We start from the raw sequence: 27,564 nt of genomic DNA on the forward strand, positions 1-27,564 counted from the left end.
GCGGAGTCATTTCTACTTTTTATTTTTGTATTTTAAAGACTGCAGTGTATGTTATCGAAAATAAGCACGTGATAATATTTAACCTTTAACATTGTATCTTAAGTTGTATTGTCCCCAACAAGAAATGTCTTTATTTCAAGTAAAACACAATACTAAAAAAACATAACAATTAAATCATATTTTATATCGTACAATTACGTAAGGTATATGCTAACCCACCACACTATCAGTTTATGTTAAAGAATGATGTAGTTGGCTCATGTTTAGTAGCTATTGCTTGTAATACTTTGTCTTCCATAATTAGATTTAGGTAAGTAGAGCATAACTGTAGGCTGTTCATTACTTTATGTCCTCTCAGAAGTAATAGAGTACAATCCTGTATCAGAAACCTACCCGGAGTGAATGTCCCGTAACTATAATTTCTATTTTTTTTAAAATTATATTTTTCTTTGTGTTTGCAGATGGCAGCCGACCCCACAGACAAGAAAGATGCCGAACCCTCAGGAACCAAAGACAGGGAGAGGAAACCTCGCAGCCGCTCCCGAGAACGCAAAGTCTCACCGGCACGCAAACGCAACCGCTCTCGTGAACGGAATCGCTCCAAGTCACCAGAAAGGTAACTACAGATTTGTTTAGTTACACACAGAGCATTTTGTCTCGTTTTAGTACTATTCATTTACAAAATGTGTTTTGTGTTGTGATAACAAGAGACCGACGCATGAAAGACAAGGACAGAGAAAAGGAGCGTGACCGAGATAAGGACAGAGACAGAGGCCGTAAGGACAGAGACAGCCATCGGCGTGATAAAGATCGCAAGAGGTCCAGGTATGTGAAAGATCAAAGGGCAAATAATCTGTTTTATACACAACAGTGTCAGTTAAATCTGCTTTGAGGAAGTAATAACCTCTTAACCAGTTAAAGGTTCCTTTCAGTAACTTTAATATATGAATATTTAATGGGAGATGTTTTGTAATGGTACGTTGATATTAGTAAAATAAATAATGAAAGCGTGATTATTTTGGAATGAGATTGATTACGTCTGTTTAAATTCAATTTCCTTTGCAGAAGTCTCTCACCCAAGTCGAAGGAAAAGTTAAAGAGAGACAAGGATATTAAAACAGAAGAGGACGAAGATGAAAAAAAGAAGAAGGACAAGGTGATGATCTGGTTCGGCTGAATCTTTCACGGCGTTGCCTCGTTTCTTCGGTTGTTTTTTAATGTTTGACTCGTGTTGCTTCTGTTCAGGTCCAACCTTTATCTTTGGAAGAGCTTCTCGCCAAGAAGAAGGCCGAAGAGGAAGCAGAGGCAAAGGTGAGTTTCCTGAGGGTTCACATTTGTCTTTTCCTTTTTAAACCCACGGTTATTTCTTTTCCCTCACTCACTTATTTTATCCTCGTCAGCCCAAATTCCTCTCCAAAGCGGAGCGAGAAGCCGAGGCTCTGAAACGGAGGGAGCAACAGACGGAGGAAAGGAGGAGGCTGTTGGAAGATGAGAGGAAGAAGAGACGGATGTTCCAGGACATGGGGAGAAAAATGATGGGTGCGTATCAGACGCCGCTTGTATTACATGTCAAACAATCCGCATGCAGTTTGTAGAAGCGTGATGACGGGAACTGAGACGGTGTGTTTACAGAGGACCCCCAGGAGAGGGAGAGGCGCGAGAGAAGAGAGCGAATGGAGCGAGAAAGCAATGGGAATGAAGATGACGATGGAAGACAAAAGCTCAGAGAGGAGAAAGATAAAAGCAAAGAACTCCACGCCATCAAGGTCAGTCTCAGGGGGACGTTAAGGAGAGAAAACTGAAGTGTGTAGTTTACTTGTAATGGTAAACTACGGTGTTAATGCACAGCGTAAACCTGTGCATTAACATTCAACATTTGAATCGGGTAATTTACCACATTGAATCTCTTTTTAAAGGAGCGTTACCTTGGCGGGCTCAAGAAACGCCGGAGAACTCGCCACCTGAATGACAGGAAGTTCGTGTTCGAGTGGGACGCTTCTGAAGACACCTCAGTCGACTACAACCCCATGTGAGCAAACGCCGACACATTGCATCCCTTAGAGTTGAAGCAGGTGTTGTGTTTTTTTCTGAATGTGCACCAGTCTCAACAACGGGATGTTCCCCCAATCTGTCTCCCAGTTACAAAGAGAAGCACCACGTGCAGCTGTACGGGCGAGGCTTCATCGCCGGCATCGACCTGAAGCAGCAGAAAAGAGAGCAGTCGCACTTCTACGGCGACCTGATGGAGAAAAGACGCACGCTGGAAGAGAAGGAGCAGGAGGAGTGAGTCCAACGGAAGCATCTTTACCTTTTTAAACCTAATAGAAGATAGTAACTCTGCGTGTATATGAGTAGAACTGACTGGAGGGTAGATAATAACGTGTTCTCCTCTCAGGGTGAGGCTGAAGAAGATGCGTAAGAAGGAAGCGAAGCAGCGCTGGGACGACAGACACTGGTCTCAGAAGAAGCTGGACGAGATGACGGACAGAGACTGGCGAATCTTCAGAGAGGACTACAGCATCACCACCAAGGGAGGAAAGATCCCCAACCCCATCAGGAACTGGAAGGAGTATTCGCTGCCCGACCACATCCTGGAGGTCATCGACAACTGTGGCTACAAGGTAAAAACAATGAAGACTCTCAATCATCACGTTTGACCCACTTGGAAGTGTGTAGTGCTGTTATTTGACCTTTTCTATTTTCTTCTAACTGACCTACAAACTGATATATTCTCACTGCTTTTTTTAGTGGTTCAAATCTGACTAATAATGACTCTTCTCTTTTAAAATCCAGGATCCGACTCCTATTCAGAGGCAGGCCATTCCTATTGGCTTACAGAACCGTGACATCATCGGTGTGGCCGAGACTGGTAGCGGTAAAACGGCCGCTTTCCTCATCCCACTGCTAGTCTGGATCACCACGCTGCCAAAGATCGACAGGTAACGCAGTCCGCTCAAATCACGTCAAGTGAACGCGCCAACCGACGGGTGTTGTGTTACTTTACGTAACCGTCTACGTCGCTCTTCTGCTCCCGCAGGATTGAAGACTCGGACCAGGGTCCTTACGCCGTGATCCTGGCGCCGACCCGTGAGCTGGCGCAGCAGATCGAGGAGGAGACCATAAAGTTCGGTAAACCTCTCGGCATCCGCACGGTGGCCGTGATCGGAGGAATCTCCAGGGAGGACCAGGGCTTCCGTCTCAGGATGGGCTGTGAGGTGAGACGTCCATAAATCCGCTCGGAAATAATAGAAAAGAAAGACACGAGTCATGACGACAGAACTACAGCAGATTTACACTTCAAACAGGATCTGCTAATAATAATGGTACAAATATGCCATTTCACATGCAACTTAATACCATTTTTAAGTATCCTTACCTATTCTGAATAAAGCGTGTTCTCTGGATATCCTGTCTAGAATAAGTATTAATACCTGGTGTGAATGTAGAGCCCCTTGGATCAGATGTTATCACGGTTGTAAATGGAGTTTTGAACGACACACGTTCACCGGCTGCGCGTTTTCCTCCTCTTTAACAGATTGTGATCGCCACCCCCGGCCGTCTGATCGACGTGCTGGAGAACCGCTACCTGGTTCTGGGCCGCTGCACCTACGTCGTGCTGGACGAGGCCGATCGTATGATCGACATGGGCTTCGAGCCCGACGTCCAGAAGATTCTGGAGTACATCCCGGTGACCAATCAGAAACCAGACACCGACGAAGCGGAGGACCCCGAGAAGATGATGATGAACTTTGAGTCTGGGAAACATAAATACAGACAAGTATGTTCATCTGTTCGCACGTCGTTTATACGCAAGGCCGCTGTGTAGCTGCCGGGTGCTCCCGCTGTTCGTTTGTGTGTTTTCACACTTTGTTTTCTTTGCACCTTTTTCAGACGGTCATGTTCACAGCCACTATGCCTGCAGCTGTGGAGAGACTGGCCAGGAGCTACCTGAGACGCCCCGCCGTGGTCTACATCGGGTCTGCCGGCAAACCACACGAGAGAGTGGAACAGAAGGTGTTGCTGATGTCCGAGGGAGAGAAGAGGTGAGGCGGATGCTCGCGTGAAAACTGTGAACGTCGTGTCTCTCCTGTTTAAAGTGTCAAACTGAGCGTTTGTTTCTTCATCGTCTGTGCGGTGCAGGAAGAAGCTGCTGGAGGTGTTGTCGCGTGGCTTCGAGCCTCCCATCATCATCTTCGTCAACCAGAAGAAGGGTTGCGACGTGCTGGCCAAGTCTCTGGAGAAGATGGGGGTAAGTCGCTGTAGACGAAAACATTGAATGTGTCCGTTTTAAAATAAGGGAAAGTTTAAGCTCGGAGAAAAACATTCTTAGTTAACGTGAGTGAACGACGAGAAGTGACCTCAGGTGTCTTCTGCTTCACGCAGTACAACGCTTGCACGCTGCACGGTGGCAAAGGCCAGGAGCAGCGAGAGTTCGCTCTCTCCAACCTCAAGGCCGGAGCCAAAGATATCCTGGTGGCCACAGACGTCGCCGGTCGAGGTATCGATATCCACGACGTCTCCATGGTCCTCAACTACGACATGGCTAAGAACATTGAAGGTAAGAGGCCTCGCGCTCAGCGTTGGTTTATTCTTTATCGTCTGTTTTTTTTCTTGTTAAGAATTCATAACATACGTCGTTCCTCCTGCAGATTACATCCATCGTATCGGTCGTACGGGTCGCGCCGGTAAGAGCGGTATGGCGATGACTTTCCTCACCAAAGAGGACGCGGCGGTGTTCTACGACCTGAAGCAGGCCATCATGGAGAGCCCGGTCTCCACCTGTCCTCCGGAGCTCACCAACCACCCGGAAGCTCAGCACAAACCCGGAACCATCCTGACCAAGAAGAGACGCGAGGAGACCATCTTCGCCTGATTCATCCGGACTGTTTCCACACACACACACACACACACACACACACACACACACACACACACACACACACACACACACACACACACACACAGCAGAGTCTCAAACTGCTTCTGTACCTTGTAGCTGTACACAATCTCTGTTTTGCATTCTGGATTTGGTCTCCAGGTATTTTACTCCCATCTCTTTTGGTTCTTTCTCCACCTTGCCTCCTTCACTGTCGAGCCTGTTTTCTGTCTGTTGCCGTTAAACCGGTGCAGCACTCGTCACCGTGCTGATTTGGGGCTTTTTAAGACTCAAACGTGGGCAGTTTGTCATCGATGTGTGTGTGTGTGTGTGAACTTCTACTCATTCAAATATGTGTAAATGTGAACTCGGTGACACACGTTTTTGTTTTGCTTCTGTAAACGTGGAGCGATGATGTAGCTGATCTGCAGGGTGTAGATGCTGCTCTTCAGTCACCAGATGTGACAGTAGATGATACTTGCTCTTGTTTTTATTGATTATCTACTGACCATAACTTCCTCACAAGCTTAAGAGACCAATGCCAGAAGTGACGGTGATTTTCTTTAGCTTCAGATGCATCCTGTGACTAAATTGTGATTCATCATTTTAGATATAAACATTTGTATGAGGTGACGTGTGACTCGTGAGGGGTTTTTTTCGATGACGATGAGCTCAATGGGTAAATGTTGGGATGCAGAGAAAGGGTTCAGATCTTTAAACTTCTAGCGTCCGAACATGTAGGAGCAGGAGAGAGTTTAGATTAAACACACGACTCGTTCACAAAACTATTTTGATCTTAAGTCAAATTCCTCAGTCTGACCTTTTTATTAACAAACCAAAGCATTTACATCAGCTGTGTGTATGTCTCTGTGTCTCTGTCTCTGTCTGTGTGTCTCTGTCTCTGTGTCTTTGTCTGTATGTCTCTGTGTCTGTGTGTGTCTCTGTCTGTGTCTCTGTCTGTGTCTGTGTGTCTCTGTCTGTGTGTCTCTGTCTGTGTGTCTCTGTCTGTGTGTCTCTATGTCTCTGTCTCTGTGTCTTTGTCTGTGTGTCTCTGTGTCTGTGTGTGTCTCTGTCTGTGTCTCTGTCTGTGTCTGTGTCTGTGTGTCTCTGTCTGTGTGTTTCTGTCTGTGTATCTGTGTGTCTCTGTCTGTGTGTCTGTCTGTGTGTCTCTGTCTGTGTGTCTCTGTCTGTGTGTCTCTATGTCTCTGTCTGTGTCTGTGTGTCTGGTCATATATATAGAAAGTCAGAGGATCACCAAAGTGATTCTGGTGAACTCTAAAGAGGAGAGTCTGTATCTGCGTCATATTTCCTGACGATTCCTCTGCTAGTTGGTCACTTAAACGGCACAAAAGTCAACCTCCTGGTGGCGCTAGAGGAGAAGTGCTGACTGGCACTATGACTGTCTGTACTAACGTTAAAGGCACAAAACGACACACACAATTAAAAGTACGTAAAATGTTGTGTTTATTTTGTTTTTAAGTCATATTTTTCACTTAGCGTTGTAAATCTATTTTCAAATAGAAAGCATTCTATACAGCATCAGGCAGGAAATGTCTCACTTTTTTTTTTACACATTTGCTGTCTCTTTTGATAAATAGAGGGAAGAGGCGTGTTGGGTCACGCTAGCACGCTGTGGTAGTCTGGTGGATACACGGTTATATTTAGTGCAGTTATTGCATCACAAAGCAACCATCCCAAAAAAAAAAAGTAGTGCAATTTTTTTTCTTCTTTTTTTTTTGTTGTTGTTGTTGAATCTACTCACACAAAAAGAGAAAGTCCAGATGGTCTAAGGCGTTTAAAGTTGTTCAATGTTAGGCTTAGTATTGCATACAGAATAAGACAGAGGAGCTTAAAGTATAACTCTTGTAGAAATTGTGCTTCATGAATTGAAAAAAAAACAAAACTCAACTGCTTTTATCAGTCGCTAAATTGGTCCGCTTTGAAAAAACATACTCTGCCAAAAATATAATGAAAATAGCTAATTGGTGAATTAAAACATGCAGGGATTTAATAATAATAATATTTTTTTTTTTTTACCACAAATTGAAGAAAAAGAACATCTGGCCTGATCTGGGACAATTTCTAATTAAAAGTGCATCAACCACCAGGGTCCACCCAATACTGTGGAGAGAGAGAGAGAAGAAAAATAGTCCCCAATATAAATGTGATGGTGTAAAAGGTGTAAAGTGATGCGTTGTGATTTATTCTTATTAAGTAATAGTGCTGTTAGTGGTGTGAGGAGTGAGTAGCCCCAAAGACAAGACTATCACTACAAGACAACGAGGAGAGTCAGAATCGATGCGTTACTGAAATACTTAACTGTCAAAAGAAACGAGCCCATTTCATGCAACACTTGCATAGATTATTTTTTTTAGTTTTTTTTTTTCTCAATCATGCTGATTTTTTTTTATTTTTTTTTTTTAAGTTTAGTTTTTTTGTCTTCAAAATATACAGAACACTAGATAGAGATACCTGTGAGACATGGAAGCAGTAAACCAGTGATTCCTAAAGTATCGACCCTTTTGTTCCGTGAAGCGGGTCACGTCCCCAAACTCCTCATCGGCTCGCGGGCTAACTGTGATGGGTGCGGGGGAACAGAATGACGTCATGTCACGGCTGCTACGAGTCCCTCCGGGAGCGCGACATTCACCATCCGTCACGTGGAAGTGAGCTCGCGATGAAAGTGTGCAGGACTTACACCTGAGGATCTGCTTTGTTAAAAAAATAAATTAAAAAGTAAACCTAATCAAACTGCAAGGACGTATAACGCAATGGGTTTTTTTGGCAAAAAGACGCACGAGGGGGAGTGAGATATAGGTGTAGAAACGGTGGATGCTACAATCAATAACGTGCTACAATCGAATTACAGGGCGATCGGTTGGGTTCTTTTTTTTTTTTCTTTTTTTTTTTTTTTGGTGCTGGAGGTGCAAAAAGGCATGCAAGCGTACATTCTCTGAAGATCTTGAAGAGGAGCTGCAGCGTGCGCAGCGTGTGCTTAATCATATGTGAGTGGGTCGATGTAAACAAGCGAATAAGTCACCCTTTAAAAAGATCAACGTTCCCTTTTCTTAGTTGTGTTTACATTCTCTGTGCCCGTTCTTTTGTTTTTGTCCTTCTTCTTCTTCTTCGAGGTGTTAAGAGAGTGATTGTGCAACAGCTAAGACGAGTGATGCCCAAAACGCACGAGGTGACGCTGTGCTGCAGCCTCATACCGCGTACTTACATCGTGATAAACTGTGCGTGTGTGTGTGCGCGTTCGCGTGTGTGCGCGTGTGTGTGTGTGCGTGTGTGTGTGTGCGTGTGTGTGTGTGCGTGTGTGTGTGTGTGTGTGTGTGTGTGTGTGTCTCAATTCACCATCTTCAGAGTAAAAAAACTGACATGGGTGGCAACATTCCTCTGAAACAACAAAGAAGTCCATATCAACAGAATCAAACAAATATAGTAGCCATGAAACAAAAACCCAGGTGTCCATTCAGTATGTACATTGTGATCAAATGCATTACTATTCCCCGTTAAATGGACTCAACAGTAGTACATTCCTACGTTGGTCGATCCGTTAAAAGGTCATTCTAGTTCCTGTTCTGACGTCAATGTGCAAATAGTCTTAAAATAATTATACTCATACATGCAATAGTAAAGATAGTTAAAAGTCTTAGGAATTTTAAGGCCAGTATATGAGACATCCTACAGTAGAGAAACCTTAGGCCAAGCAGCTAAAGTGTGAGTTTGCGTACAGCTGGTAGCCTGACACCTTTCCATTGCAGAGGTGAGCAGCCCTGTTGACTTTAATCTGAATGACCTTGACCCTGGAGAGCGTTTCCCCTACAAATACATCAAAGCTGGGAGTCTGGAAGAGAGAAATACCGTAAATACACCTAAAGTTGTGAACTCAATAAACTGGACACCTGTTTCTGATTTTTTTGGGGGGTTTTCATCTCTAAAATCATTTTGTTTGAGATCTCGATGCGGATCTCTGGAGGCCGGAGGAGGGGCCTCGCTCCTCAGTAGGTGTCTCCAGGGGCCTCGCTCCTCAGTAGGTGTCTCGGGGGGCCTCGCTCCTCAGTAGGTGTCTCCGGGGGCCTCGCTCCTCAGTAGGTGTCTCGGGGGGCCTCGCTCCTCAGTAGGTGTCTCCGGGGGCCTCGCTCCTCAGTAGGTGTCTCGGGGGGCCTCGCTCCTCAGTAGGTGTCTCCGGGGGCCTCGCTCCTCAGTAGGTATCTCGGGGGCCTCGCTCCTCAGTAGGTGTCTCGGGGGCCTTGCTCCTCAGTAGGTGTCTTGGGGGGCCTCTCTCCTCAGTAGGTGTCTCGGGGGCCTCTCTCCTCAGTAGGTGTCTCCGGGGGGCCTCTCTCCTCAGTAGGTGTCTCGGGGGCCTCTCTCCTCAGTAGGTGTCTCCGGGGGGCCTCTCTCCTCAGTAGGTGTCTCGGGGGCCTTGCTCCTCAGTAGGTGTCTCCGGGGGCCTCTCTCCTCAGTAGGTGTCTCGGGGGCCTCTCTCCTCAGTAGGTGTCTCGGGGGCCTCTCTCCTCAGTAGGTGTCTCGGGGCCAGGGCCGGCTGCGCTGGCGGTTGTTCCTCTGGTTGTGACCTTGCTGAGCTTCGCGTTGGAGCAGCCTGTCCTGTGACTCGTGCCCGTTGGCACTGTGGGCACTGCCGGTGTGCCCACGGTGAGGGGGGTACATGTCCCTGTATGTGCGAGCGTGGCAGGGGGAGGCATACTCGTCCTCCTCCTCTTCCTCCTCCTCCTCCTCTTCCTCCTCTTCTTCCTCCTCCTCTTCCTCCCCGCCCCCCCTGTGGCACGGGCTCCCCCTCCGGCCGCGAGACAGGGAGTCGCTGGCCTCGTCGGACGGCATGAGACTGTCCTGCTCCAGGGGGGAGTGGGCCTCCTCACCCGCCTCCTCCTCCTCACCCACCAGGCCCACCGCCTCACGAGGCTGCGGCTGGTTCTTGTTCTGGTTCTGGAGGATTCGAGTCGTCATGGAGGAGGGGGGGGGGAATAAATAAAGAGGGTAAAAAAACAAAAACACTCTGAGAGCAGCTTCACACTTTATGGTAACAGACAGTTTTCATCGACAGCAAACACACAGAGGGTGGACAAAATAATGCAAACACTACATCAAGAAGGACTTTGACGGACATTTATCCTAAAACAACACCAACACGCCCCAATGTACGCTGATAAAGGTATTGGTTCTCTTAAAAATTTTGTTTTAGGAAGTTTCTAAAATGTCAAGATGTGGGAAATCATGACGACAAGGAGCAGCGGTAATAATCCGCAATTTATACATATAATAATAATAACAATAATATATATAATGTACACTATATAGGGGGGTTGACGGTAACTGGGCATGCAGCAGTGTTTGCAGTGCTGGTAAAGTCTCCTCAAAGTCCTTTTTAGTTTGCAGCGTTTTGTCTGCGTGGACACAGATTAATACTACAGACACCCAACAAAAGAAATGCCAGTGAAACAGTTGAATGGATGGTCAGGAGATAGTTCCAGTGTTACTGTGCTGATGTTATGGTCTCAGTTTATGCATTTAGTTTGGGTGAACACATCATTGAAGCGTTGATCATATGCCATCATTCCAGATAGCATTATGTGCCGCTGAGGGCGGGGACACCATTCACAAAGCATGCTCGAAAAAAAAAGAAAAAAAGAAGGATCATCGCCGATTGAAAACAGAGAATAATCGTCTGATGATTACGCTCTACACTTTCCAAACACGACATTCTCAGTCATGGTATTACAATTGAAGCCGCTTTGTGAATTTCCTCCCAGAAAGCCTGAGGAGCAGTGATTCACCTGAGACCATGAACTAAAGGAAAGGAGGCAGGATGCAATGAAGGAAACACACGTCATCTTCTCTGAGGTGAGATCTGAATGAATACAATGCTGTTCATTCACTGTCTCAGCCGCTGTGTAATCTGTGCTCAGGTGTGTAAGAGGGGATTGTTGGGGTTGAGAGTGCAAATATAAATACATATAAATATGCATATATACAGTATTATATATACATATGTATAGATCATAAACCCTACTACTCACCCAATTTTGTAAGCGATCATTCAATTAATTCCTGTGTTTCAGAAAACTGCAAAAATGTTAAGCATGGATGAGTGAGAGGACAGACGAGACAACTGGAGACAATAGAAATCAAAGGAGTGAGAGTCTGAGATGGGAAGAGCTGGTAAAGACAGCGACAACACACAACATGTTCAGAACAGAGATTCCTGCTTACAGAGTCATGGCAACAGTATTGGAACTCTTTGAAAGAGATGAAGAGGAACTCACCTGCAGGCTGGAGATGGCAGAGGGCGGGGTCATCAGAGTCTGCTCCAATAAGGGGTTGAGAGGTGTGTTGCCTGGGAGGTGAGTGGCACGCCAGTAGATCTCCAGGTATTCAGCCAAATGCTCACAGGCATCTTCCAGCTGGTTCTCATCCAAAATGACATCAAACATATCCTACAAATGACAGAAAAAGAAAATGAGAAATTCATTTTAATTGCATTTTTTACCACCGGCAGCTGACAAAAGTTTCCAAATCATTAGCTATGACGGTAACGGTGTGCAGCAGGCAAATAGTGCTCCATGTTAATAGCAAATATGTCCATGGAAGTAGTATTTCTTTTTATCATAATGTGTAAAAAGCTCATACTATCCTTCAATATCTGACCATCTACAGTAGGTCATATCAATCAGGAAAAATCAGAGCTCAAGTGCAAACACCTTGCAGGAGCTAAAAGCTAACGTCATCATGCTAACACCCTCACCATGCTAAGCATGTTCCCCATCTTAGTTTAGCGTGTTAGCATGCTAACAATAGCTGCAGTGCAGCTGAGGCTGATGAGAACGTCTGTAGTTTTCCAGGTATTTTGGTCATAAACCAAAAGTGAAGTCAAGTACAGGACAAATTTAAATTGTAGACCCGACAGGTCAGCGATCAAAGTTATTACAATTCATTCATGACTGTGAGTCACATTCTGCCTCTGTGTTCCTCTTTCCGGCCGCATCGCCACTTCCTTCATTGTCATTCTCTACCTGTCCACTACAGGACTTCTCCATCTTCCCTCATCAGCCCTGCAGGAAACCCCCTTTCCCTCCGAGGCTTATTTAAATGAGGGCTGGGACACGGTGTTGAGCTGTGGGATGTGACACATGCGCAGTGTGACTGGAGCTGCGATGTCGGCTCTTTCTTGGGAGAGGGATCCCTCATCTGTTGCTCATCCTGAGATTCCTTCCCTTTTTCTGTTTTGTTTAGTTTTTGCATTTGTTTATTGTCTTTTATTAAAACTCTTTTCAATAATTTCAGATTGCAATCCTCCCCCCATACAGCAGGTCACTACTAAACCCTACGGACACCTCAGTGACACGAATCAACCATCCTGTTGTTCTATGATTTTGCAGCAGCCACATGTATTATATACATAGTATGTCAAATGCAGTATGCCAAGAACACCAGGATGTTCTACTTCATACGATCACATTACGCGAGTCAGCGTGTTTTTCTGGCTATTCTGAACCCACAATCCTTTGCACAGCGGATTTAGGAGCAAGAGGGTCAAGGGCAGCTCAGATATTAATGATATGAAGCCGTGTTTCCCTCCAATCCAGTCACCTGACCTTCCCCGCCCACCTGCTCACCTGTTTCCTCTTTCCCTCATCAGCCCTGCGGCATTTAACCGGCCCATGCTTTTTCGGCTCAGTGTCATTTCTTATGCGCCTCTGTTCTCTGTAAACTCGGACCTGCATCCAGACCCCGTCTGTAGTTGCCTTCCTGCACCTGTCCTTGCCACATTTCTGCTGAACTCAAATACAGCTTCTGTCTGGACTTTTCTACCCATGCCAGTAAGCTCATGTTCTTTCATTTTAGCTTTCAAAACACCGGGACTGTTGCTGTCGCTCTGCATTGTCTGCTGCAGTCAATCAAAAGTCGGTGGATTAAAAGGCATCTGGCAACCTGTTGAGCTATTTCAGTCTGGACCAAAGTGGCGAAGCAAGCGACCAATACCCCTAAAAAAATATACCCCAAATATTTGTGGTAGGTGCAGCACACTCTGCCTCTATTTCATCTTGAGAATATGATTCAGGAACAACCGAACATAATAGCTCTAGAAAGAAGCGCATCCACTCACAGGGGGGCACTGAGAGAGTTTGTCTGCAGCCATCATCTGCACATTCAGGTGCTTGCTCTGAGACTTCCCCCTGGATTTGACCAGCCGATGGAGCACCTGAGAGGAAACACGAAGAGCAACGTTTCAGGTGGAGGAAGATAAAGCGGCCTCGATCTACGAGCGAGGTGACCTACTGTACCTTGGGTGAGGAAACCTTCACGTAGACAATGATGGGTGCGAGGGAGGTTTTGGCTAGCTGTGCAGGATGGTTGATGGTGTCCGCGTCCAGAATCACCAGCTGCAGGGTTTTGGCGAGTTCGAATATCCTCTCAATCTCACTCTGAACCTCCGCTGCGCAGACAGACAACAGTAGATTTTAGTTTAAACGCATCGCTTCTTTGTACCATAAAGATTTCAGGAGCTTTCATGCTGACATCAGTCACCTAGGCTGGAGCGGGTGTTGGACCTCTCCATTATGGGTCTTTTGTTGAGGACAGACCTCTTGGCTAAAGACAGGTCGGCAGTTACACGAGTGATTGAGATCCTGCCGCAAACATAGAGAGAGAAATATGCTGTGAGACTTTTTTTGATCAGATTTTATTAAACTATTCTTTCATCTCTCTCCGCTTTACTGACCTTCCCTCAAATCTGTGTTTCAGGAAGTCAAAAAGAGCTTTCTGCATCATGTCCGTCACCTAGGTGGGAAGAAGAGAGGAAAGAAACAGAAGAAATTATGTTTCGCTTTTGATTTAACGTCAGGATACCAAAACACAAGATATACAAAGAGCTTCTCTCTGTATTACTGTACATAAACAGTTCATGTACACAGAGTAGACAAAGACTGTACTCAAGTAAAAGTATTGTTACTTTATAAAAACAAGAACTTGAGAAAGACTTCTAAAATATTCATGGAAAAAATAAATGTGAGTAGTGATTAAATTCACGAGTGAAAGAAAAACAAAAGTTAAACAACAACCTGTATTTGTAATAACTTCATCACATCATAATTATATTATAATAATTTTCCAGGACAGGATCTATTGAGAGTGCAATATAACTTTTAGGCTACATCAGTGTAAAAATAAAAATAAAAAGGAATAAATAATTAATAAATAAATGCAATGAAACAAATGTACGCAAACGTAAATTTGTATTTCGTTTTCTCAATAATTTGTATATGTAACATCTAAAATGCAACGTCAAGAAAACTGTTTTGGTTTGCTGCTCGGCTCTTGATGGAGATAAGCAGACAATAAGTTAAATAATAACTTAGATGTAATGATTCATTGAAAATGTATGGAACAGGTTTCACAACTAAAACGTCTCGGCCTCATTTCAGGTCCGGTGCAGGAACAGGGTTAACGGAGAAGAGTGCGAGGCGGTCATTCTGTTATCTGCTGGAGGTTGAAGGAGGAGAGGCTCACCTCATAGCCCTTCAGCGATGGTCCCACGAGGACCACCGGCCTCATAGAGGGCACCACGTCGTAGGGAGGGACGTGTTCCTGCCAGAGATAGGGGACGACGAGGGGAGGGGGGACGAAGAGCAGAGAGAGCAGCGGTGAGACATGGTGGGGGTTGGGTTTGTTGGTTTGTTTGTCGTAAAAAGCTAAAAGCAATTATATAACCAGGGTTTCTGCAGAGACCACTGAATTAAATTGAGGACTTTTTAATACCACTTTGAATTAAATTTAATACCTTTTCACGGCCGTAACAGTTAAAAAATTACTGATTTATTTATTAATACATGAATTTAATGACATTTATATCACATTTTTGTGAGTATATTCCGGCTGTATGTGATTCTTAGTAATATAATAATCCATTAACTTGGTCCCAGATAAATAGCAGAAAACTGATTCATAGATTAACCAATAAAAAAAAACAATCAATTGATTTAAGTAAATTTTTTACTAAATGAGCTTCCTCACTACTGTGACTAGAAATAATATTAATAAATAATAATGAAACATAATTACGCCACAAAAAACACCTACATGCACAATCCACTGTCACATTTTAAAGTGTTTATAGATATATAAAAAGTAATATAAGGGTCTAACATCTCCCATCACCTCCTTTATAAAATACTTAATTAATATTACTGTCTACAGCAGGCAAAAAAATAATGTTTAAGACATTTTGAACACTTCTAAAGACCTGTAGATGTAAGAATGTCACTTAAAATTAAAAGTAGTAAACTACGTATTAAGAGCACATGCTGTGTCGTCATAAAGTACCCAAACCTACCTGTTTTTGCTTCTGTTTGGCTTGTGAAAACAAGAAAATAACAATCAATGAAAGAACGAAGACATCAGAAGAGGGGAAAGTAGTTTCTTGTTCCAGCAAAGAATTAAAGAGAGAGCTTTGTAGTACTTACATTCACCTGCAGATGGCGGTGTGGTCCTCCAACTCCCAGTCACCATGTCCCCTAAACTAGAGGAGTTACCCCCTGTTTTCCTGCAACAGCAACACACTGTGTTATCAAACTTTTACTGCGGGAATGAGTCCTCCGAGACGTTGGATGCTATTAACGGACCTTTGTTTCTGCTCCTGCTTGAGCCTCATCGCCTCCAGTCGCAGAGGGCTGGGGATGAAGGTGATGTCCGCTCCCTCCTTCACTAGCCGGCCGATCCACCAGTCATTGTTATACTTCTGTTCAGTGCCACAACAGAACCGTGTCACATATACAGTATAAATGTTGTTTTGATGTAATGAAGGGGTTCGTCATAATCGACCACACACAACCGCTCACTTCTTTGATGTGCAGGAAGTCTTTGGCATCAAAATTGACTGCAGCTCCTTGGACAGGACAGTCCTCATCCAGAGCTCCGCAGTAACTCACATTTGTCTTTACTGCAAACGCTACAGGTTTGGACTGTAGAGACGACAAGAAACGCACTCGTTAGCGATGGAAACGGCAGTACAAATGGCGTGAACTCATGAATCAGGTGACTTTAGCCTCGACTTTTGATTTGACTAGATATCCGCTCCAAAGATGAAAAGTTACATTGCAATCCCAAGGATTGAGATTTACTTGAGACTTGCAAAACAAAATGTTTCCCACCTGTTTTGCACTAAAACCAGCTTTTTGCTGATTTAACTCTTTTGTTAGATTGAATCATGCCTTTTGGTTCTTAATTCTTTACAGATAGTAAGTTTAGAGTAAAGTGGGTTCACAGCCACAGTTTGATGACAAATCTACCACACACCCTGTTTTTAAAAGACAGATGACACTTCGATCATCCTTTAGTCTGTGACATTGACAGACAGCCAACCGGATGTGTTCAGCAAGAGCAGTGACTGGTTTATATATCGCTGTGATTCAAACAGTCTGTGTTTTACTTGTGTAAACACGTGAGTTGCTGGTTGAACACCAACATGAAGCACGAGGAGTTCAGCATATGTCCAACACGTTTTGGAGTCAGTTTAACACTGAATTACGAGGGATTGAAGGATATCGTCCAGTGTATGTATGTATGTATGTATGTATGTATGTATATATATATATATATATATATATATAGTAATCGAGTTGTTTGTGATGTATAAATATCAAGATATGAAATTACCTATATCGTTATCGAGATTTGAAATGTTCTAATATCGTCGCAATATTGTGATATAACTATCATATTTGAGATATGCAATGACCTATATCGCGATATAACTGTCGTATTTGAGATATGCAATGACCTATATCGCGATATAACTGTCGGATTTGAGATATGTAATGACCTATATCGCGATATAACACGTCGGATTTGAGATATGTAATGACCTATATCGCAATATAACACGTCGTATTTGAGATATGTAATGACCTATATCGCGATATAACACGTCGTATTTGAGATATGTAATGACCTATACCGCGATATAACTGTTGTATTTGAGATATGTAATGACATATACCGCGATATAACTGTCGTGTTTGAGATATGTAATGACCTATATCGTGATATAACACGTCGTGTTTGAGATATGTAATGACCTATATTGTGATATAACATGTCGTGTTTGAGATATGTAATGACCTATATCGTGATATAACACGTCGTGTTTGAAATATGTAATGACCTATATCGTGATATAACACGTCGTGTTTGAGATATGTAATGACCTATATCGTGATATAACACATCGTGTTTGAGATATGTAATGACCTATATTGTGATATAACTATTGTTATTGAGATATGAATGACCTATATTGTGATATATATATATCTATCTATCTATCTATCTATCTATCTATCTATCTATCTATCTATCTATCTATCTATCTATCTATCTATCTATCTATCTATCGTTATCGAGATATGAAATGCCTATATCGTGATAAGAGTTCGGCCATACCTCCTATTTGAGGGCATATATGAAGTTTCTTCTGGAGCAGTAGAGGCCCACAAGTGGCTCCAGACTTGACTTAACGCTACAGTATGCAGCAGTGTAAATCACTGTGTGACGTACCTTAGCTCTGTCGAGCTGCAGTTGTGCCTGGCGCTCGGCTTCACGCCGATACGCCTCGCGGTCCTCCTCTGCTGACAGGTCTGAATCCGACGGTCTACTGGTGTACGAATCAGCCGACCCCTGTCAGGAGCGAGACGGAGGTTGACATATTAGTTGTAATTAATAATAATGAATAATAATTTCCATCTAGTCATGCCAAGGTTACTAAAGCATATTACTATGAGGCTACATAGGCAGACCTTCTGCTTCTGTTCATGCTTTCATCTGTGTTTCTGTTCTGCAGTCTTTGTGTGCAGGTGTGCATGCAAATACGTGTCTGTATTCATGAACACATTCATGTATCTACAACACAATGTGTTGCTCTCCCACACCAGCCATCCTCTGGAAGACCAAATATAGCACAAAGAAGGCAACTGCTTCCTCTTCTCTCCTGCCTGGCCCCGATCCATTCCATCATCCCCCACAGTGCAGCACATATACATCCTCTGTTCCCCATGTTTATTCTCCAAGGACATTTCCTCATTAGCAAAATATATGCTGGCTATCATTTCTCATTGTAAGAGGTTTAAGGACACGTCCCAGGGATGGCTCGCAAATTATGCTGAAAGCGACAGATAAAGCACACAAAGAGACATTTACACAAAGTAAAAAAGGTGAAAATGTGCTGCTGCTGCTGCTGGCGTTTCTTCTAAACCTGTAAGGTTTCCTGTGATTATTTACTTAAATGTCTGCGTCGCAACCTGTAGAGCTGAAACGTTAACTTATTAAATAATATATATAATATAATAATAACAATAATTATGAATATTTTCTAAAATGTGATGTTTTGATTGTATTTGTCTTATAAAATGGTAACCTGTGTATCTTTGGGTTTTGCACTGACTGGTTATAACCAAAACAAATAATCAATGAATTGAGAAAATGAGACAGTAAGCATGATTGCCTATTTCCAATGAGGAAAAACATGGAAGGAGAAGTGCTGTAGATGCAGTTTGGGTACTGTGTGTGTGTGTGTGTGTGTGTGTGTGTGTGTGTGTGTGTGTGTGTGTGTGTGTGTGTGTGTGTGTGTGTGTATGGGTGTGAGAGCGCTCCTATATTTGGTATTTCTTTGGAGGAACTCAGTCCTGAATCTGTCAGTAAAGAGAACTGCTGCAGCAAAAACATACCCAAGACAGGAGGCAAACAAGAACTACAAAAGAATACAAGAAGTGATGAATGAGACATGAAAAGATAAATCTCTCACAGGTAACTCAAGATCCATAATTACAATAATATCTACTGATATGCTCAAGCATATTCTTGCAAATAAAGCAAGATAAAGAAACTGAAGAACACCACACAATACACGTTTCACTTTGGTCTTCCTTTCCTCTTAAGTGCAGCGACTTAGTTCTGGTCATCCATCTTGCCAACATATACAAACGAATCCCCTGGAGGACCAATTAGCAGCAGCGCAACAAATACAAAAAGAAGTGCCCAGACATGAAGAACAACCACCACCTTTAGCTTTCTCTGCGCCTCAGAATGCATACACCAAAACCCCAAAATATATATATATATTTTTTACCACTTCAAGCCCCGGAGAAACCGCAAGCGAACACCTCTCCCCGTTTATTTTGTGTGTGTGTGTCTATGTTAGATAACTAGATCTGATTTCTAGCACTCACAAGCTCTGCAAGGCAACACTGCACCAGTGCCAGAGCAGCACCGAGAGAGAGAGAGAGAGAGAGAGAGAGAGAGAGAGAGAGAGAGAGAGAGAAGAGGAGGGTGAGGAGGAAGAGCAAGATAGATAGAAAGACAGACAGAGAAAGAGGATGTTTACGAGGACGGAGAGTGACTGAAGGATGGTTGGAGAGACGAACGAGAGTGTATAAACGATTTATATGACAAGATAAAGCGAGGCTATCTCGAGGGGAAGATGAGATTAGAACATAATAAAATGCTATGAAGGAGTGGAGTGAGACCTAGATATCTATCCTCATCGCAGATAGAAGAAAAGAGGGGAAACACAGCGGGGGGTGGGTGGGGGGGGGCAGTCAGTCAGAGAGAGTTGCATACCTGGCTGATTAGGAGGACGGCGCTAGAGCCTGATAAAGACGTGGATCTGATGGGGGTTTTTTTTGTCTCTCACTGTAGCGGCTTCCCCCGTCTTCACACCGGGAACGCGCTCAAACACACGCGGACATAGAAGTGGAGTGAAGACGGCGGTGGGCGCAAAAAGGGAAAGGCGTTGTGTCAGGGATCGGTTTAAATGATGTTAGGACACAGAGAGCCGTCTGGGCTCTGATTGCTGGTCAGCGGTACTGTTTTGGACACGAGGCTGTGGACCTCTGCTGCACACTGGCCACCGGTCAAATCCGACAACAGACCACCGTTACCACCAATGTATGTGAAGAGAAAGCTCTGCAATGCAGAGCGTAATGATGTGAGTTCTTCTGTATCGTCTGGTCTGAGGACGTCTTGTGTTTGTTTGTTTTTTGTTGTTGTTTTATTTTCCTCGCCGCCGACGTCCCCGTCTGGGAGCTAAATTGAGCTGTTTCTGTTTCTGTGATTATTCTTCACGCACACACTGCAACACTGATGGCCTCGACTCCGCAGGGAGGGGCCGACAAGGAAGTGTGTCATCCAGCTATAGTCGAGTCCTCGAGAGGGCCAATTAATCCTTCGGTCTACGGGGACAGGACAGCAGGAGATTTAGACATTAATTTCATCAGGATCTTACCTTCTTCAGTGGTTCAACAGTTTACGAAGACCCGTGGGGAGATGTCTTTTTAAAACGTAGATTAATTAAACTCGTTAGTCATGATGAAAAAAATAACTTTAGAGGGACAATTATTGATCACAATGTAAACAAAACCCTACAATTGAAAATGTAAACTCGGAATATCACTAGACAAAACATAAATCTGTTACCAATGTGATTAAACCTGCGTTAATTGATTTTGGGGTCACTATGGGGGCAGCACTGTAAACACAACCCTGATGTATGATATGTGACACTTTTCATATAGAGCAGCTCCAGACCGCACACTCTAACGTTCCCCTTGGGAGGAAACCTTGGGCGGATACATATCACCCCATAAAGTTAATATGCTGAAAGCATTTTACTAATGTACACAGCCAGCAGACACGGAGCAACATCAGCATTCATTTGGAGTCATGTTTGTGTCCACCTGTTGAATCCAGGGCAAGATTCACCCCAATATTCACTCTGCTTTTGGTTCTGGTTTGCTCTTCATCAAGCGATACTTCGCTGTGGGTTCATCATCATGAGGTTAATCCTGGATTTCAATCATAACGCTGTGGTGCAGAGACACATGCTAAGGTGGGATAGGAATAGAGCTGGCGGGCGGGTTTAGCTGGTCCTGAATCCTGGACACATCCCTGAAGAGCTTGCGGAGGCCGTCCATGAAGTCCTGCAGGGCTTGGCTGAGGAGGGCTCCCTGGCGGATGTCAGACACCAGACCGTATCCAGGTGGGCCGAGCTTGCTGCCGTTCCCAAAGCAGCTACGGCCCGGTGGGCTTTATCCCAGTCTGCTGGATTCACGGCGGCCGGATCGTATCGTCACGGTTAACAGCTGAACTCAAATGCAGACACCGGACAAGCAGGTGAGGGGAAAACAAGACTTTTATTGACAGATGCAGGCAGGGATGGAGAGTTGTTGGCTGGCTTGGAGATTTCGGCTTCTTGGTGGAGAGAAACCGGATGCAGTGAGCTGACTGGTGGGCTGGCAGGTAATCCATGTATGGCACAATGATCCGGCTGTTGGTGTGTGTGTGTGTGTGTGTGTGTGTGTGTGTGTGTGTGTGGGGGGGGGGGTTCTTTTAAGGAAGATGTCATTACTGGATGACTTGCTGATCCCAGATTGTCAGGTGTGCAGAGAGAGACAGAGGAAGAGCGGAAGGGGAACGACCAGACAGACAAAAACACACAAACTTATTCTAAAAAGGCTGCAAAAGTTCACCATAATCAAATATTATAGTTTAGCATGTTGTTAATTAGCCCATAACACAAAGTACGGCTGAGGCTGATGGGAACGCCATTAGCAGATATTTGGTCATAAACCAAAGTATTGGACAAATTGAACGTTTGACCTCATGATTGCACAAGTTACAGTTCATAATCTGGGGGTCATGAATATCTGGACAAACTTTCATGGCAACCCGTCACTTTAGATTGTTGAGATATTTCACTCCGGAACGACAACGTTGCTGTTATAGAGCCATGACGCTCGCACGGCCAACAACTCAAATATCTACTGCATGCCTTTTGAACTTGTTGGTGGGAATGTTGAATACATATGATTTGTAATATATGGATGCAAAACACAATTTGCTAAAATGCTAAAATCAGATTCCTATTGGTTTTATTTGCAGGAAGGAGATTCTGCACAAGAGCAGAATCTATTATTCAGAAAGCTGAAACACCAGAAAAAAAAAAAACCTAAAAAAAAAACTGCCAGCTCCAGTGATTTTGAAATCCAGTAGCCAAATATCCAATTTCAAAAAGTGTTCGATTAACGGCGCGGTTGTAATTCACCGTCAGCAAGTTACACATGCACAGAGCTCTCCGATACACAACGCAATAAATCACTCTGCGGTTACATCAATATCAAAGTCGAGTTCGGGGCGCACGGCGTTTCAAATTGATCAATCACGAGAGTCAGCGAGGAGCCGAGAAGAGCGCGCACGGGACCACGGCAATCACAAAGTGAAGCGGGGGAAGGAACGAGAGAACCAAAAGCGTTTTTTGAAGAGGGGAGTGGGGGGGGTGGAGGAGGAAGACAAAGAGAAAACAGAGAGAGAGAGAGAGAGAGAGAGAGAGAGAGAGAGAGAGAGAGAGAGAGAGGAGCGGCGACAGTACGATGGAAACGCTGCTAAAAGATGATGATGGAGGGAGACGGGAGGAGAAGAAGAAGAAGAGGAAGAAGAAGCTGACTGTCGAGTCATTTGTACTTACTCAGTTAATGTGGTGGTGATGCTGCTGCTGCTGCTGCCGGTCACCCCCCCTCCCTCGCTCTCTATACACTACATGCTGTAAAATGCAGACAGACTGTACTGTGTCCCGTCCCCAAGCCAGGGACGACCTGCACTGAAGCAGGCAACACCTTCTTTCCTATTCTTACCCCACCTCATCCCATCAAAACACACACACACACACACACACACACACACACACACACACACACACACACACACACACACACACACGCAAACAACAACAAAGAAACAAAGCTTTTTTTTTTTTTTGCGTCACTTCACATCAAACCACCTCTCTAAATTTGCACCCCATCCTTGGCTATCAAAAGGTCCGATTCGACACGCGGCACGTAGACAGGAAGCAGAGAAGCCACGGCTCAAGATCTGTCCTCCTGCTCCAGACCCCTGGTGTCCTACATGTACCACATACATCCACACTTATGGCAGCATACTGCTTATTGTATCCTGCTGCAGAAATGAGTCATACTCCACTGCTCCTCCATAGACACCCCACCCCTACCACAGACCAGAAACTATCTGCTCTGTTTTAGGGGAAATCTGCTCCCCTTCTGCATGAAGCAATTTATCATATCACCCTTTTTTTTTTTTTTGGGAGGGGGGGGGGGGGCTGTTGTGCATGCAGAGAGGGAGAAGGTGTAATGATTGAAAAGAAAGTAAAAGGTGCTGGTGTGAACAATGAACCCACACATCACTTCGCCTAAGGCCTTCAAAATGAGCATCATGAATAATTTAAGCCGTGCAATATTCTCAGGGAATCTGGAGATTGTCATTAAGCCCCCCCCCCCCCCCCATCAGGATAACTAATGTCCCCGCCTGAAGAAGATGCCTGCTCAGCCCTTTATCCCCCCCCACTCCTTCTCAGTAACAGTTGCCCCGGCTCCAGTCCCTCACGCTAATGGTGAGCCGGAGGTGATATTCTTCTTCGTGTTTGCGGTGGCTGGTTCTGTCCAGAGAGGGACTTCACGCCTCTAACCCTCACAAACCGTGAGAGTGAATTTTAATTCAATGAAGAACTTATTTTAATGAAGCGTTTAAACTACTTTCTTTTCAAACGGCATTTTGAGCTGAGCTTCAATTGACTCATTTATTTAACATGCATCAGATTTGAATTTTAAATGCAATATCCATGCTTAACGTTTATTTACCAGAGACGCTGTCCTTTTCGTAAACAAATAAATGTACACATCAAATATAAATACAGCAGTTGATATTAGTGCATCTAAAGAATTCCCTTAATTTAAACGGTCAATAACCGTTTGGTCTATAAAAAGAAATAAGAAAATCACACATTCCCTGGGAACTATTTTCTGTTGTTTTATAGACAATTAAAGATGTAGCTGTGTTAGCAGTGACAGTTACACTGGATTCATCTCATGTTTGCATCAGCTAATGTTAGCCTTGATACGCTACTTCTCATTCCAGACCGAGTTAGAGTGAAGTAGCAAAACATCTGAGCTTTACTACTAATGCTATCACCTTTCTATAATAACTTTATTACAGTTGTCTCATCCATATACATACGTGACATTTTGACCACTGCATTTTACCCATCCTAGGTATTTAGGAGCAGCGGGCTGCTGCAAAAGCATCCGGGGAGTTAGTTCGTTGTTTAGTGCCTCGCTCAAGGACACTTCAACCCACTGACAGTAGGACTATGGGATCAAACCGCCAACCTTGTGGTTAAAGGACGTGCCGTTCTACCCGCTGAGCCACATGGGAGGATCGCACTATTTCTGCTTTCAGCGCTATACGAAGAGGCATTGTCCTATCAACAACATGTTTTGATCTTTAGTTTAGTGATTTAGTTGATTCAAATCCCACAAAAGCTAATTTAAACATTTCAATCAACAGTCATTGTCATTATCTATTAATCTGTTGATGACTTTCTCTAATAATCAAAACATTTCTTGGACTATAAAAAGTAGTAGAACCTTTTTCTAAAGTCCAAGTTGATGTTGAGTCACTTGTTTTGTGTAACCAACAGTCTGCAAATCCTATGGTTTGGTATGTTTACTTCAAAAATGACTTTAAATGATTAATTCATTGTCAAAATAGCTGTAGATTCATTTTCTGTCTATCATAATCAGCTACCTAATGCTGTCAGAGTGTCATGTGAGTATGTTTTAATGAACTTCTAGTCGGGCCAAAGTAAATGTGAACTATTCTACTCTAATGGTTTCAGCTCTAAATGAATAAACCAGGACTAAATCAATGCTGGAGATGGTGTGAAAACCTGCAGGAATATAAAGCTTCTTGCTTCTTTCCATCAGGCTCCTGTTTGAGGAGCGATGCTTGAATCCTTCCTCCTGACTTTCCCTCTCTGATGAGTCTAGGATCATGAACTTCGGGGACCTAGCGGCCGATGAGCTCCGCATGCACAGGATCAAAGTTCTCCCCTCTGCTGGACTCTCTGGGAAACTACAACTACCTTACGATGACACCCCCAAAAAATCAATAAATCAAATACATCCGGAGAAACAAACAGGTGGAGTAAAACTGTCTCGATCTAGTCAGCTGATCCAGATGAGAACGTATGACGCACATCAGCCCTGCAGTCACATCCTGAGGCCCAGAAATCAGTCAGAGTTTTGTCTTAAATAACAGCAAATCTCCAGCAGAGTCTTCCACACGCGCTTGACCTGGAAACATTAATTAAAAAAACTGGACTGTGTTGGGATTTTGTAACTCGCTGCCATCTTTCTTTCCACGCGTTGTGCTGCTCTCTGCTGGTCAAAACAACAACTGAACCCGGGGAGAGGATGAGGCAGCTCTGAGGATGAAGATGCAGAGCACATGTATAAAGATAATAAATGCAGAACTACAAATGTCTTTTTTTGTAACTTCCAAAACAGGAACCGTGATTTCTCTCACCGACAGCTTGAACCTGAGACAAGTAGAGGCCGACAAAAGCAGCGCAGAGACACCTGTTCTGTTGAGAAATCCTCTTCACCTTACAGGTTTATTCCGACTCAAGAACACAACGTGGCCCACATTCCCCCACACAGAAGCTGCAGTACTTCCCTCCCACTGACAATCAGTGAGATAATCGGCCTGTGACTGAGATGGAGCGGCTCATGCTGTAGCCTACATTGCATGCATAAATAAAGGGAATAAAGGAAGCCAACAAATGCCTCCGGGAGCTTTTTCTTTCTTTCTTTCTTTCTTTCTTCCTTACCTGCCGTTTGATGAAGCTGGATGTCGTGTCAGAAGATGTGCTGCCATCTGAGCGTTTGAAGCGGCTCTTGCGTTTAGGCAACTTCCTGGGCAGCTGTGATGAAAGAGACGCACACAAGTGAGGGAACAAATACAGATAGAGAGCCAACTTGCACTGTGCTGATTTTTTTTTTAAGGCTTTTCTTAAAAAAAAAGGACAAAATAAAAGCATATATTTAGTAAGGAAAAAAGCTGCTGTGCACCAGTCTATATATATAAATATAAATATCAGCTGTGGCTTTGCCAATATCTCATATATTCCAGGACCTGATTAATCCAGCTGCACATTCTGGTCTGAGTGAAGCTAGAGACACATATTTTTTTTCCCCCGGGCCTCTTGTAACACAGTCCATTAATAACAAAGCATGGATGTTGCAGCATGCTGACAGGGCCCTGTAGATTCAGGCTACAGGTGAGTCAGAGTCACAGTGTGCCAGCATCTTTACGCACAATAAAAGTCAGGGCATATCCAAGTTACTGGTGTGTGCTGATTTACCTACATTAGTGTAAGGAAATGCATTGATATTAATAATAAAAATCCGTTTAAATAAAGCCCTGAAGAGGCTCAAGCAGCACACGTATCAACACGTAATGGGATTATTATCCTGTGTGTGTGTGTGTGTGTGTGTGTGTGTGTGTGTGTGTGTGTGTGTGTGTGTGAGACATAATAACCATAATGTGAGTCTAGTTAATGATCAAGCATCAATCTGCAGTTTCAGTGAAGGCGGAGGTGAAATAAAAAGTAGCTCGCTGCCAAAATCGCGACGCCTCAATTTGAACAACAAGTAGCGAGACATCAGCTAACCTTTTCCTTTTCCGTTTCTCGCCTCATTCGCACTTGTGAATAGCGGAATAAAAGAAGGTGCGGTGGTTTTACCTGGAAATAGTGCGACTGAGAGCCTGTTTCCACAGCAGACAGTGGGTCTACGGGCGATTTGGACATTTTGACTTGCACCATCTATTGAGAGCGCAGGGAGGCGGGCTGCACGCAGACATGGGTTACTGGAGGAGACGGAATACATCTAAAATGCAGTAAAAGACAGCGGGGGGAGAAGCGGCATGCAGGAGCGGAAAACACGGAGGGGAGAAGAAGAAGAAGAAGAAAGAAAGAAAGAAATATCCGAGCTCAGGTTATATGGAAAGCTGGTCAGGGTTTAAAAAAATAAAATAAAAAAAATAAAACGTGTGTTATAAGCTACATCGGAGGAGGGGGGAGGGGGGATGTAGCGCGTGCAGGAAAAATGCCGGAGCAAAAATAAACCGTGGGGACTGAAGCGTCACCGCTCGAGCAGCCGAACAGGTCCGTACTAAGTGTGCGTTTCTGCCGGGGGTGTCAAGATCCAGTTCACACGATGATACAGAGATATCATTTTTTAATCTTTCTTTATTTTAGAGCTGTGATGCTTTGTGTTCAACACGGTGCTGTCTCTCCTCTGTGTGTGTTTTATTTTAATGATGCAAACAGTAACAGAGTGGATCTTTGAATTCATAACACAGGGGGGATTTTTTTTTTTTGGGTAACACAGATATTACACGTGATAAAAAGTGCAAAATATGGAAAAACACTAACATTGAAGAAAGGGTTTTGTAGCAAAGTGTTCAGATCTCTTACCTGAAGTAATACACCTGTGTATAAATACTGTGCAACAGGTAAGAACCCTGCATGTACTCAGGAACAATGTACTTCAAGTGTTAAAAGTAAAAGTACTTGATGCAGAAAAATCCCCCACTGTGACTGTTACACTATTATACATTAAATAATGAGATTATTACTCATGCGTGTCTGTAAAAACCAGGGTACTGTTGACTGCAACACATTTTCATTATCGTATTCATGTGCTGATTTATTTCTAGATTCATTAATTCATTGTTCGATTTATAAATAAACTCAAAAACAGGTT

General features: G+C 43.9%; 2 protein-coding genes across 3 annotated transcripts in view; one reads left to right on the forward strand and one right to left on the reverse strand.

The window, feature by feature from the left end:
- Positions 1-5,509, forward strand: part of ddx23 (DEAD (Asp-Glu-Ala-Asp) box polypeptide 23) — a 5,994-nt gene extending 485 nt beyond the window's left edge. The window contains exons 2-17 of the mRNA XM_068729683.1: positions 462-616; positions 709-825; positions 1,066-1,156; positions 1,246-1,311; positions 1,401-1,539; positions 1,633-1,766; positions 1,917-2,029; positions 2,140-2,283; positions 2,396-2,621; positions 2,794-2,939; positions 3,038-3,215; positions 3,536-3,778; positions 3,892-4,043; positions 4,141-4,249; positions 4,384-4,558; positions 4,650-5,509. Of these exons, the coding sequence (XP_068585784.1) occupies positions 462-616; positions 709-825; positions 1,066-1,156; positions 1,246-1,311; positions 1,401-1,539; positions 1,633-1,766; positions 1,917-2,029; positions 2,140-2,283; positions 2,396-2,621; positions 2,794-2,939; positions 3,038-3,215; positions 3,536-3,778; positions 3,892-4,043; positions 4,141-4,249; positions 4,384-4,558; positions 4,650-4,873 (2,412 nt within the window). The 3' untranslated portion in view covers positions 4,874-5,509. The remainder of the gene's footprint in view (positions 1-461; positions 617-708; positions 826-1,065; positions 1,157-1,245; positions 1,312-1,400; positions 1,540-1,632; positions 1,767-1,916; positions 2,030-2,139; positions 2,284-2,395; positions 2,622-2,793; positions 2,940-3,037; positions 3,216-3,535; positions 3,779-3,891; positions 4,044-4,140; positions 4,250-4,383; positions 4,559-4,649) is intronic.
- A 281-nt stretch (positions 5,510-5,790) lies between these two features.
- On the reverse strand, positions 5,791-26,950 carry cacnb3a (calcium channel, voltage-dependent, beta 3a). 2 transcript variants are annotated; one of them, XM_068729695.1, is made up of 15 exons: positions 26,541-26,950; positions 25,626-25,718; positions 17,450-17,569; positions 15,733-15,855; positions 15,517-15,632; positions 15,358-15,437; positions 15,228-15,247; positions 14,405-14,482; positions 13,617-13,675; positions 13,424-13,524; positions 13,180-13,331; positions 13,002-13,097; positions 11,161-11,331; positions 10,915-10,960; positions 9,765-9,823 (listed from the first exon to the last, which is right to left on the reverse strand). In XM_068729695.1, the coding sequence occupies exons 1-14, from the start codon at positions 26,619-26,621 to the stop codon at positions 10,931-10,933; spliced, it is 1,320 nt and encodes a 439-aa protein (XP_068585796.1). In that variant the 5' UTR covers positions 26,622-26,950; the 3' UTR covers positions 9,765-9,823; positions 10,915-10,930. The 2 variants fall into 2 exon arrangements, with proteins under 2 accessions (XP_068585795.1, XP_068585796.1); XM_068729694.1 differs by lacking the exon at positions 10,915-10,960 and having other exon boundaries at positions 5,791-9,823.
- Positions 26,951-27,564: the final 614 nt, after the last annotated feature.

The sequence above is a fragment of the Cebidichthys violaceus genome, unplaced genomic scaffold (assembly GCF_023349555.1).
Source record: "Cebidichthys violaceus isolate CVI_PGR_0920_01 unplaced genomic scaffold, fCebVio1.0.p SCAF_47, whole genome shotgun sequence".
NCBI classification, from domain to species: Eukaryota; Metazoa; Chordata; class Actinopteri; order Perciformes; family Stichaeidae; genus Cebidichthys; species Cebidichthys violaceus.